Source organism: Dipodomys spectabilis, unplaced genomic scaffold, assembly GCF_019054845.1.
Source record: "Dipodomys spectabilis isolate Male_0828 unplaced genomic scaffold, ASM1905484v1 ptg000042l, whole genome shotgun sequence".
Lineage (NCBI taxonomy): Eukaryota > Metazoa > Chordata > Mammalia > Rodentia > Heteromyidae > Dipodomys > Dipodomys spectabilis.
The window spans coordinates 4425311-4438799 of NW_024870719.1; the positions used below are offsets into that span (position 1 = coordinate 4425311).

A 13489-nucleotide genomic window follows, 5' to 3' on the forward strand; every position below is an offset into this window, starting at 1 on the left:
GTTCAAGTGCCAGGACCAGCAAAAAAAGAAAAAAAAAGAAAAGAATTCATTTCTAGCCAGGCATTAGTTTCTCATACATCTCTAATCCTAGCTACTCAAAAGACTGATATGTGAGAATCATGGTTTGAAAGTAGCCCAGGCAGAAGAATCTGTGAGAGTTTTTTAATCTTCAGTTAACAAGCAAGAAACCAGAAGTGGAGCTGTAGTTCAAGTGGTATATTGCCAGCATTGACGGGGGAAAAAATAGCTAAGGCACAGTTCCCAGGTCCTGAGTTCAAACCCCACTACTTGCAATGTTTATGTGTGTGTATGTGTGTGTGTGTGTGTGTGTGTGTGTGTGTGTATGTGTGTATATATATATATATATGTATATAAATATATACATTTTCTATTTATATAAAGAATTTACAAACTTTTATTGATAATTTCATTTGATTACCATGTTATATTTTTCCTCAATGTAAGATTTAGCTTTATTGAGGGAGTTTAAAACATGAAAATTCTTTCTTAAATCTCTAAAAAGCTGTGTATAATATCATACATCTGTAATCTCCTTGAAGTCAATCTGGGGTACAGAGAGATACTGTCTTTAAAAAAAAAAAGATCTACATGAAAAGAAAATAAAGGAAAAATATAAAAGGTTTTATTTATTCTTAGGAGAACTTATCTCATTCCTTCCTATGTGTTAACATTGAGAAAAATTGATGTCATTGTACCTGTTTAGATTTTTGTTTTGTTTTGTTTTTTGCCTGTCCTAGGCTGGAATCAGGGTCTGTACCTGAGCCTCTTTGTGCTCAAGGCTAGAGTTCTACTACTTGAGGTACAGTGCCACTTCTGGATTTTTCTGTTTATGTTGTATGGAGAAATCCAACCTAGGGCTTCATGCATGCTAGGCAAGCACTCTACCACCAATCCACATTCCCAGCCCCTGATTTTTATTTTTTTACTGTATTAGTCATTAAATTATATGTATATATGAATAATACTTGAAAATTGTTAGTATGTATGATCTTCAAATTTTAGGGGGATATTTTTGGGAAATATTCAAGATACTTTAGAGAAACTTTTATGTTTCTCATGTAAAAACATGATTAAACTATAAACATTTCAAAATATGTTTTAAATTGCATTTAACAAGAGTTAAATCATATTTAATCACTTCTATGGTTTGATTTACACATAATAATTTTTCTCTTATGCTAGTGAAGTGTTTATAACTTTTAAAAAACAGCCTGTTCAATTAAACCTTTCCTTTTGTCTAAACAGTTTCTGTGGGCATTGTCTAGTGTTTATTGTCTCTTTAATTTTTATTATTCAATTGCATTTTAGTATACAGATGCTGTTTAAATATTACATAATATAATTTATTTAAATATTTTTCTTAAGTTGTCTTTGTGATGTTTAAAATATTTATATTTCTTTAAAAGCCTTATTTTTCTATTTCTTAAACACTCACGTTAGAGCCTCTGCCTTATGTGTTAGTTATTTTTCTTTCTTGCATGTCATCCATTAAAGATTAGCTGTGGAAGGTTGGAGCATGGAGAGATTATGAATGACAGAACAACTCCTGTAGAATAATAATCAGTTTTTGGTATTTAATGCTGTTTGACTTTTGCAGACACATTTCTTATTAACCTTTGGTACAAAGAGAAATCCAGGTTCCTGATATCTCATGGAGAAGATGAATTTGAGATCCTCTGCCAATTAAACTGAAATAAAGCCAATATTGAGTGTTAGCCAAAAGAACTCCTTAGTTTCTAAGTCTCATGTTTATAAGGCAGTCTATCTGTCTATCTTACTACATTTTAGCATGTAATTCAATGGCAGCATAATGTGCTTGGCTCATTTGTACTACTGATTTAAGCACTAAACTGCCTTTTGTCTTTAAACATATATTTCTTTCTGTGTACCAAAACTTAAACTATTATGTATAGAAAAGGAAATAGTGTCAGTCCCTTCTTATTACAGACAGTATACATTTGTTATGGTGCTGAAAAGAGGAGTTTTATTGTGATTGTTTAGAGAGTCAGAGCATGAATCTTACAAACTTAAGTTTTTCTATTCAGGTTAAAATTTAAATGTTAAGAATATAGATAGCAGGGGCTGGGAAGGTACCTCAGTGGTAGAGTGCCTGCCTTGCATACATGAGAACCTGGATTCAATTAGTCAGCACCAAATAAGCAGACAAAGCTGGAAGTGGCACTGTGACTCAAGTGGTAGAGCACTAGCCCTGAGGGGAAGAGCTGAGAGAAGACAGCACCCAGGCCCAGAGTTCAGGCCCCACAACTGGCCAAAAAAAAAAAAAAAAAAACCCAAAATATAGATAGCAATCATAGAAAGACATTTCAACTAATTAGCATGGAAAAGTAAAAGCTCTGTAATAGAAAATATACGTTTCTCCTGTAAAAGAATTATTAGCGGGTTTGAAATGTGGCTTAGTAGTAGAGTACTTGCCTAGCATGCATGAAGCCCTGGTTTCAATTCCTCAGTACCACATAATCAGAAAAAAATAGAAAGTGGCACTGTGGCTCTAGTGGTAGAGTGTTAGTCTTGAGCAAAAGAAGCTCAGAGACAGTTCCCAGGCCCTGAGTTGAAGACCCTAGAACTGGCAAAAAATATCCAAAGAATTATTTGGCTGGGGATGTGACTCTGAAGGTCCTAGGAAACTTTCCTAACATGTCTGAGGCTCAAGGTTCAAATCCTAGCACCCCAAAGGGGAAAAATATTCTTCTATAATACCATATCTCAGATGGTATTGACCAGGTGATGACTAAGAACAAACATTCTTAGGAAGCTGAGGCAAGAGTTCAAGGCCAGCCTTATACAAAAGGAAATCCTATGTCAATAATAATAATAATAATAATAATTTAAAAAATGTAGAGAGAATGAGTGAGTTCTATATACCATAAATACAAAAATTGCATATATTAAAAAATAATGCATGTTTAAATCCTATGTTTTGTATGGATGTTATGAAATTCAATGGCTTTCATCTAGCATGTGATTGCTGTCACAGCATGAAATGGAGCAAATCACATACATATATATTTTAAGCAGGAGACTACATTTCAAGAATAGACATACTAATTTAAGACAAAACACAAAGACCCATCTTTGTGAAACATAATGAATAGAATTTTTGATGGAATTTTATTATTTACACTTGGCTACAGAATTACATAGGAAAGAATCAGGGTAAATTCTAACCAATGCCAGATAGTACTTGAGGGTGCATACAGTATCACCCCCAGCAAAAAAAGTAAATGTGGAATATAGAGAAAATGTATTATGTACAACCTCTAACAATTGGATATATAGCATACTAGAAGTTAGCATTGCATCAAGCCTATGAGAATATATGTAATTAGTAATTAGTGTATTTAAAATGTAAAAATAGCAAAAAAATTTCAGGAAATGATTTTAAGAATTTTTTTCACATTTTAAAATCATTTGTACTATGTAGTTGTACAAAGGAGTTGTAATTCCATAAGTCAGAATATGAATTCAATGCATCGTGACCAATATCACCTCTTCTATCATTCTCCCCCATTTTCTTCCTCTTGTACCTACTCACAAGTTATGTAGTTCATTGTTTACATAATGTACATCGAATATAATGACTACATTGACTCTTTCCTTTCTCCCTCCATTCTTGTACTCCCCTATGTGTCCTTCCTTCCAAAACATGTTTCTGCTTCCTAGTGTTGATTTTGATGAACAGTACATTAGTTTTTCTCATTCACGTGTTTAATTGAAGATTCTAAAGAGAATATGGTACTGGGAAATGTTTGGATAGTCGTTACATTTCACAGGATTTTCATATTTATATCTATTAGCTTTATTTTCTATTTGACAAAACTTGGATTTGTTCTTATACCATATGTTAAGAGTTTATGAGATTGACTTATTGTAGTCAAATACTTTATTCAGTAATTAGCTATGTATATACATAAAGATTCTTTTATAAGCCCAGGTCCTGGTGGCTCATACCTGTAAAATGCCTATTCATAAGGTTGAGATCTGGAGGATCAAGGCTTGAAAGGAAGAAAAGTCTATTATACTCCATCTCTGATTAACCAGCAAAATGCTGGACTGGAAGTATAGATCAAGTGGTAGAGTGTCATCTAAAAGACAGAAAACTGAGTTCAGGCTCCAGTACCTTCACACAGGAAAATACAGATGTTCATTATATGGTGTTTATGTAGTGACTAGCTGGAGCAATGCAAATGTATTATTCTAAACATCTGAGTTGAATAAAATGTGATGTAACCTAGTGATAAAATTTCTTGTGCTATTTTACTTTTTTTTTTTATTTTTATTATTTGTGAACATACTGTACAGAGGGGTTACAATTACATGAGCTTTTTTGTTTGTTTTTGTTTTTGTTTTTTGCTGGTCCTGGGGCTCGAAGTGAGGGCCTGGACACTGTCCCCTGAGGCTCTTTATGCTTAAGGCTAGAGCTTTACCACTTGAGCCGCAGCACCACTTCTGGCTTTTTTGAGTAGTTTATTGGAGATAAGAGTCTCAAGGGAATTTTTCTGCCCAGGCTGACTTCGAATCTGGATCCTCTGATCTCAGCCTCCTGAGTGTCTAGGATTATAGACGCGAGACACTGGCACTGGCTATTTTACATTTCTGAAGACTGTTTAAGGACATATGAACAGATTTTGTTTAATTATACACAGAAAGTTACTAAATTCATTAAACATTTCTGTGTCCACCAAATTTTTATAATGAGCTTGTATTAGTTTTTAATCATATAAAATGATTTGTAAAATAATTGTATAACGTGGTTTCATTTTGTTTGTTTTGTTTTGTTTTGCTGGTCCTGAGATTGGAACTCAGGCTGAACTTCTTTTGCTGAAGGCTAGCATTCTACCACCTGAAACACTCCAGAGTTTTTGAGTTTTAATTTGTAATAAGAGTCTCACAGACTTTCCTGCTTGGGCTGGCTTTGAACCAATTTCTCAGATCTCAGCCTCCTGAGTAGCTAGGGTTACAGGTATGAGCACCAGTGCCTGGCATGTAAAATGTTAAAAAACAAAATGCAATTTTAGAAAGATGTAATGGTGTTATATAAGAAATTGTAGAAGAACCAGTTGAATTTAGCATTTTGATACAAAACCCATAGCATCAAACTATTTGGAATAGATTTTGGTAAACTTTCTGTAGTCTGGTTATATATATTTACTATCGATTTTAAATTATGCAAAGAAAACTAAATTATATTTTTGATATTAAAAGTGTAATTTTTCCATGATAATAACAATTTACCTTGTGAAAGTTAAAATGTCTGTGACTTTAAATATCACTGTGAAATTTGTGAAATTTATATAATCACTTAATCTCAAAAAATTATTTAAAAAATGTAATTTTGTGGTATGAGGTATATGTGTGATAGTTTCACTAAATACTAATTATTACTATATTTGAAAAAATTCACTTAATGTAATTATAAATCTTGGCAAAGTGATCACTCCTCATGTAAAACTATTCTACTAAATACTAATGGATCTAGGAATTCTTTCATCAAATCTGATCTTTTACGAAACTATTGTCTATATTATATGGGCTGCTTAGAATTTGGGGACATTAACTGTATTTGGTCATTATTTAGTATTAAACTTCTAATTTTCTTCCTCTTTTTAGTTCAGCTTGTATATTTATAACTACCACGAGGCTATTAACAAACAGATTCTTTTTCCTGAGAAGTGTCTATCCTTCAAATTATGTTATTTAGAGAATCATGATTTAATGTTTAAACTACAATGTTTCCCAATATACTGTCTCACTGGTAACTGTATTTTAAAAATAGTTTGGAAAGTGTGGAATATGGGTTTGTCAATAGACTTGGGTTCTATTAAGAAAATATGTACTTTGCCTTGACTCAATAAACTCATACTTAGTATGGTTCAGCTTCTTCATATTTACTCTTGCCCATATTAGAAAACAATTAGCTTACTAAACAAATTTGAGTATTTAGTGGTGGGGGGTGTGGGTGATCCTCTCTGAATCTTTCTCATTTGACTAAGAATTATAGGATATTTGATAACCATGTTTAAAAATGGAGATATCCAAATATTATTGTAAACACCCAATGATTTGTTTTACCTACAATATAAGTATTTTACTTGGTTGGCTTACATAGTAGCTAATAATATTTGTTAATGTAATTTAACTGCTGTGAACCTTTACTGAACAAATATTGAAATTTATTCAAGTCAAAGAAAGAGAATCTCTAATGACTTTTGTTAAAGCTTCTATTTAATAGTTAAGGAGAAAAGTTTGTATGACATACGAGATGCAATTAACAGTAGATTTTACATTTAATAAAAAGAAAGAAGCATGCGTATTTGCTTTATTCATTCCATCATAATTTGCATTAGAGCTGTGGGTGTTTAATGAGCAAATTCCAACTAAAATGCTATATTGATTTTCTAGTGAACTTTGTAATAGTCATCTACCTTGGAAAAGCTCAGTGTTTACAATTAAGTTTTCTTTACTAAAAATGGTAGAGTGTTGCATATTGAACCTTTAAAAGTACTAAATTCTAGAAAGAATCAAATTTTTCATAACCAAAAAATTCTACATGTAACCTAATAGTGTTAAAATTATTATCCAGTAGTGTTTTAATTTGAGAACTATTTCTTTTTTTTTTTTTGCTGGTCGTGGGGCCTGAACTCTGGGCCTGAGCACTGTCCCTCAGCTCTTCAGCTCAAGTCCAGCGCTTTACCACTTGAGCGGGCCACTTCCGGCTTTTTCCGCTTGTGTGGTGCTGAGGAATCAAACCCAGGGCATCATTCGTGCAAGGCAAGCACTTTATCCCTGAGCCACCTTCCCAGCCCCAATAACTATTTCTCATTTATAATTCACATAGCTAGAAACTACATGTGTTTTTTGTGTATATTTTCTGGTATTTAAGTTTTTAAGTTTGAAATACTTAAATAGTAATTTTGGTATATGAGTGTACATTTTTGGATTTTAAATAACATTATAAAAGTAAAACCATTTTTTTGATCACATAGAACCAAATAATCTCTTCATACTAAGCATTTTTTGTCTTTAAACAAAGAGATAACTGGACTTATTGCTAAAGCCCCAGACATTGCCATCCTTCCCTTTCACCCCTGCTACTTTATTAAAGTGAAATACAACTTGCATCCGATGTCTTCTTATAAGTGTCGGGTCACATTTAAATCAGATAAGTAAGTCCCATGGTTATTCTGGACTGTGTATGGGATTCCAGTATGCCTGGGATATATAATGAAACTCCTGTCTCAAAAACAAACGAGAGAAAAAAAACCCAGCCAGTTCAGTAACTTATGCCAGTAATACTAGGAGGTAGATGTCTGGAGGAACATGGTTCTAGTCCAGCCTTGGCAAAATATTTGCAAGACCCCATCTCAGCCAATTAACAAACAAACAAACCTGAACATAGTGGCATACACCTTTCATCCCAGCTATGCAAAAACATGAATAGGAAGATAGCATTCCAAAGTAGTTCAAAAATAAAAGATAGACCTTGATCCAAAAAAATAGTAATGAAAGCAGAAATGGCTAGGGGTGTGGCTTAAGTTGAGAGCAGCTTCTGAGTAAGTGCAAGGCTCCAAGTTCAAACCTTAGTACTGCTGAAAAAAAAACAACCAAATAAAAACATCAACCTTTATAGAAACAATAGGAAATTTGTTGGCCTTTAAAATCTACCAATTAGCATTTTATATTAACAGTATACCTGAATATTCAGAATGATAGAATGTACATGTTAATTTGTAAATATATCATGATGTTACATCTTATCTTGCTTTCCTAACATTCTTCCTCTCCACTATCTCCTTTAATTTTTGAATTTTTTTTGTGGCTCCCTTCCTAGCATCTAGGCACAAGTTCCTGCTTTATAGTTGCATAAGGACAAAGGAAGATGCACAGGTGGACCTCTGGAGTTCACCAAATCGAGAGTAAAATTAAGTGTTTTTCCTTTAGAGTTTTGGCTTCTATACCTCTCCCTTGCCAGCTGACATCACTGTTGCTGGTGTCTTTCCTGTGAGATTGCTTAGGAGTTAACAAATTCAGAAACAGAACATAAAAGGAAGATAACAGGTTTTCCCTTGTGTTTCTGAACTCCATAGTGGGAGAAAAAGATCTTATATGGAAAAGATTTTTCCATTGTGATGTCTTATGGGTTTGAATTCACATTAGGAAATGCCAGAGCAAAGTAAAATGGAATACTCCTGACTTTCTGGCAGTTTGGGTTCTAATATCCTGTATTGGTCAAATAGCTGTACCATGTGTCCAAAAAATTTTTATAATTTTCTTTTTGTAATGAAAATTTGGCATGATATATCCTCTCAATCTTACCCAGAACTAGAATAGGACTCTGGGTTTGAATGCTTCTGAAAACTTTTTTTCCCCTTAGAAACAAAAGAGCATTTTGTTTTTTCCCTTCCCCTCCCCAAATTATACCAACATCAAATACAGTGAAAACAGGAGTTATACCATGGGGGTGGAACATACAAACCAACAAAAAAAATCACATGGTACCTTATAAATATGTTAGAAACAATAGCAAGGAAGAAAAAACTTGTGTCCCTATCTTGGGGTTCATTTTGCTTAACATCTTATCTGAGCTCTTCTGCTTGTCCCAGACATACACTAGTTATTGCAAATAAGGGAAACCATGGGACCTATGTTTCTTTGGGCCTGGCATACTTCACTTAATATAATTTTCTCCAAGTCTTTCTATTTCCTAACAAATGGGGCCCATTGTAACAATGAGATGTACAAGACGCAATGTCAAAAAATGAACTTTACAATTTTGGCCGGGGTGGGAGGTTGGGGAGGGTGAGGGGGTGGGAGGGTGTAGTTGAGGAGGTGGGAGAGATGAGATGGTTGGGGAAAACAAAGGAGGAGGCAACAATGCTGGATAAGAAATGTACTCATTACCTTGCTCATGTAACTGTAACCCCTCTGTACAGTATTTTCACAATAAATAAACTTATTTAAAAAACAAAAACAATAGAGCAGTGGTGAGAAAGTAACATGTTTATCCTAGAATGTGATGAAGATTACATGATTGATAGCTTGAGGAATGACTGTGAGTGACTTCAGCTGATTCATTTTCCTCCCCTCTAAATTTTACTACTTAAGTTTCACTGCTTAGTAACTCTAAGACTTAATCTTTGTTATTAATGAGCCCTTTGTTTTTCTCTTTTTCATTTCTGTTACCATTGTCTTTACTTGGGTTTTTGTTATTTCTCATCCAGGCTGTTAAAATAATCTAATATTTAGTTCAGGAGAATATGTACTCCAACTTGCCATTTTCTTCCACTTCTGTACATCTTATACATGTAGTAGTCTAAACTCTTGGGGTCTCTTTCTGAAACATAGACTGGCCCAGCCCTGATGGCTCATGCCTGTAATCCTAGTCACTCAGGATGCTGAGATCTAGAAGATTGTACTGAGAAGCCAGACCAGGCAGAAAAGTCCAAGAGACTTCGTCTCCTATTAACCAGCAAAACATTGGGTGGAGATGTGGCTCAAGTGATAGTCATTCAAGTGATGTCATGAACAAAACTAGGGAAGCACAAGGCCCTAAGTTGAAAGTCTAGGGGAAAAAGAAAAAAAAGATACTTCTGTTGAAACTGTTTATATGTTGAAGTCTACTTCATGTAATAACCAAATTATAGGTTGGCATATATATTTATATGTACTTGAAAATTCCCAGTTGCAGATCATTTATAAGAAACACTGATGGAAATTCTTATTTTGATGACTGTCCTGACATTTTTGTTTCTACTCTTGTTCATCTATTTCTCACCCACAATATAGAATATTCCTTTTGAAACATAAATGTCATGATTTCCCTTGTTTGGAATTTTCAGTAGCTACTATCATGCTTAGACAATATCTAGCATCCTTACTGTGGGTTCTAAGGCCAAAAATGATCTCACAGAACTCCACCTTCACTTACTACGTTCCAGCCATATGGCTTTCATGTTGTTTTTGGATACTTCCAAGGCCTTCTATTATTAATTCTCTTATTTGTCCTTCCTTCCTTCCTTCCTTCCTTCCTTCCTTCCTTCCTTCCTTCCTTCCTTCCTTTCTTCCTTCCTTCCTTTTTTCCTTCCTTCCTATCTTCTTATCCTCCTTCTTTTCTTGCTTTCCCTGTCCTTCCTCTTGCCTGCCTGACTGAATTGTCTGTCTCACTGTAATACAATGTATAATTCATGATAGAAAGGACTCATTAGTATATTCATTTCCCTTAAAACAACAATATACATGACTGTTACAGAACTTTGATAAATATTTAATAAATGAATGAATGGTTAAACTTCTTTTCTTTCTTCTTTGAAGTATTTTCTATTTGTTTTGTTTGTTTGATAGGTGTGTTCTGGTACTAGAGCTTGAACTCAAGGCCTCCAGCACTTGCATAGATATGCTTTATCACTGGAGCCACATATATGCTTCTGACTTTTTTGCTAGTCAGTTGGAGATAAGTCTCAGATATGTCTGCAAGGTCTGGCTTCAAATGAGATTTTTAAAACAAATTTATCTTTATGTAGTTCCTGAGTAGCCAGCATTCTAACCCCAAACTAGGTGTTGCTTCAACATTTGCTTTATCATAGCATGTTATATTTTACACTTAACTATTTCATACTGTATAATGGAAAAGGTAGAGTTGATCTCTTCTCAGAATGAATTTATAGTTTAAGTAATATAATAACTGTGTTGATTAGCTGTGAATCAATTCATAACAAACTTTGAGCATCGTCCCACTGTTTTAAAAACTAAAGAACTATTTCAGCCAGGTTCTAGTGGACATGCATGTAATACTAGCTACTCAGGAGGCCTTGATCTAAGGATTGCATTCTAAGCCAGCCTCAGCAGAAAAGCGCATGCGACTGTCATCTCTAAGCACCCAAAAGTTGGAAGTGGAGCTGTGGATCAGGTGGTAGCATACTAGCCTTGAGATCAGGGACAGCACCCAGGCCCCTAATTTCAAGCCACCAGACTAGCAAGAAGAAGAAGGGGGGGTGGGGGGAGAAGACGATGACAACGACAGAAGAAGAAGAAAGGGAGGGAGAGATAGAGAAAGAAAAAGAAAAGGACAACTTTAGATCATCAAAGCTCTTTTCAGTAGTATTTTACAAATCTAAGTGATATAATTTGCATCATAATCTATATCAATGGTGTCCCTGCTTTAGGCAAATATGAAATGCTAAATCATCACACTTCTGCCTGTTTTTATTCTTTCCTGATCCATTCCTTCTCCTCCCCTTACAGCATTTCAATGAGGAGACTACTATCCCAGGTTGGGTGCTCATGTTTTCCATGCCTGTTGAATTACTTTTACTAGTTGTGACTACGTGAAATTTGTAGGTAGTTTTACTTTACAACTTGCCATTTTTGTCAACTTTTCATTTCTTAGGTTTTCTTTTCTGCCCATAGCATTCACATTAAATACTGAGTAGTATTTCATTCTGATGTTTTAGTAGTTTATTATTGCTCGTGTTGATGGACATTTGTTATTTCTAAGTTTTCATTATTATAAAAGGTACTGAAAATTTTCTTTTTCATGTTTCCTTTTGCACGTATATTATGTATAATAATTTTGCTATACTACATACCAAAGAGGAGACTTGAAATATTAGACTAGGCATGTTGTCGGCTTTAATAAAGGATGTCAAAGTCTTCTTCATATTGTAGAAAGACATATGTCTATCTTCAATATATGAGTTTCTTTTTATTCACAAACTAACATCTATTGTTGGAACCTTTAATATTTTCTTCTTTTATGAACGTTGTTAGCTCAATTTTATAAAAGCTATTAAAATGGTTTCTAAAGTTATTGATAATAATTCAATTAGGTCAAAGAAATTTGTTAAAATAAGAATTATATTTGAATTTTGCTTTTGCTAACTATATGCATTTGTCCTTTTCTTTTTTTTTTGGTCCGGTCGTGGGGCCTGAACTCTGGGCCTGGGCACTGTCCCTCAGCTCTTCAGCTCAAGGCTAGTGCTCTACCACTTGAGCCACAGCGCCACTTCCGGCTTTTTTCTTTTTGCTTATGTGGTGCTGAGGAATTGAACCCAGGGCCTTGAGCATGCAAGGCAAGTGCTCTACCACTGAGCCACCTTCCCAGCCCTGTCCTTTGCTTTTTCTAATTAATTATGGGCTATCTATTTTGGCAGCTCTGGTTGAAGAAGTGTATTTTGCACAGAGAGAACGTGATGAAGCTATTATGGCTAGACTGCAACTGGCGATTAAGGAGAGAGATGAAGCAATTGCACGAGCCAAACATATGGAAGTTTCTCTAAAAGTGTACGTACACATTTAAAATTATATGTGATGGAAATATTTATAAAATGCATGTTTTATGTAATAGTCACATGTTAAAAATGCTACTGAGTCTTATTGTTGCAATAAGACATTGTATATCCTTGTAATCTTTTTCTAAATCATTTGGGATGCTAGTAATTTGCCTGTTGGAGATAGCAGTTTTTTATTTTGTCTTGTTTATTTTCAGCAAAAGAAAGTACTGGGATGTAAATTCAAGGTCTTTTTCTTGTTAGGAAAACATTTTTTGCCCTTTCACTGTAGTTATTTTTATGGTAGGGTCTTCTGCTTTTGCCTAGGCTGACCTGGACTGTGATCCTCCTAGTTATAAGACTCCCATAGAGATGGCTTACAGATATGCAAGATGGGATCTTGCTAACTTCTTTTCCAGCATAGACTTAGGAATTATTTGGGATTACAAATGAAGTCATTGTGCCTTGGTCAGTAAAGAAAAAGAAAGAGAAGGGCTGGGAAGGTAGCTCAGCGGTAGAGTGCTTGCCTTGCAAGCATGAGGCCCTGGGTTCGATTCCTCAGCACCACATAAACAGAAAAAGCCGGAAGTGGCGCTGTGGCTCCAGTGGTAGAGCACTAGCCTTGAGCTGAAGAGCTGAGGGACAGCGCCCAGGCCCAGAGTTCAGGCCCCATGACCAGCAAAAAAAAGAAAAAGAAAAAAGAAAAAGAAAGCGGAAAAAAAGAATTACTCTCAGTACAGTTATTGTACTTTCCCCGTGACTCTACTGTTTCTTCTGATGAGTATCTCCTCTCTTCCTTTCTTATCACTTTCTTGATATATTTCAACTCTTTGAGTTCCTTTCTTGCCCCTTGTTTAATATCTGTTTCTGTTCTTCACTACTTTTTTCTTTTTTAAATATTTCTTATTTTTGTATTATTATATATGTGATGTACAGAGGGGTTACAGTTCCATAAGTCAGATAATGAGTACATTTCTTTTTGGACAATGTCACTCCTTCCCTCACTTCCAGCTGCTTGATTTTTTTTTTTTTAGATATGGCTCTTAAACTTTCGTGATACTTGAAATAATAAAGTCTGAGTACTATTTTGGCCACCCAGGTGATTCTAATAAGGAAGTGATGGACCACACATGGAAGAACAATGCCACAGAAATTTGTATAACTCAAATTTTACTGTGCAAGTT

At 34.6% G+C, this 13489-nt stretch overlaps 1 protein-coding gene across 3 annotated transcripts in view; it reads left to right on the plus strand.

The window, feature by feature from the left end:
- Mipol1 (mirror-image polydactyly 1) overlaps positions 1-13489 on the plus strand; it is a 301417-nt gene that overhangs the window by 76549 nt on the left and 211379 nt on the right. For all 3 annotated transcript variants that reach the window (XM_042677896.1, XM_042677898.1, XM_042677897.1), the window contains one exon: positions 12189-12318. In XM_042677896.1, coding sequence (XP_042533830.1) covers positions 12189-12318 — 130 coding nt within the window. The remainder of the gene's footprint in view (positions 1-12188; positions 12319-13489) is intronic.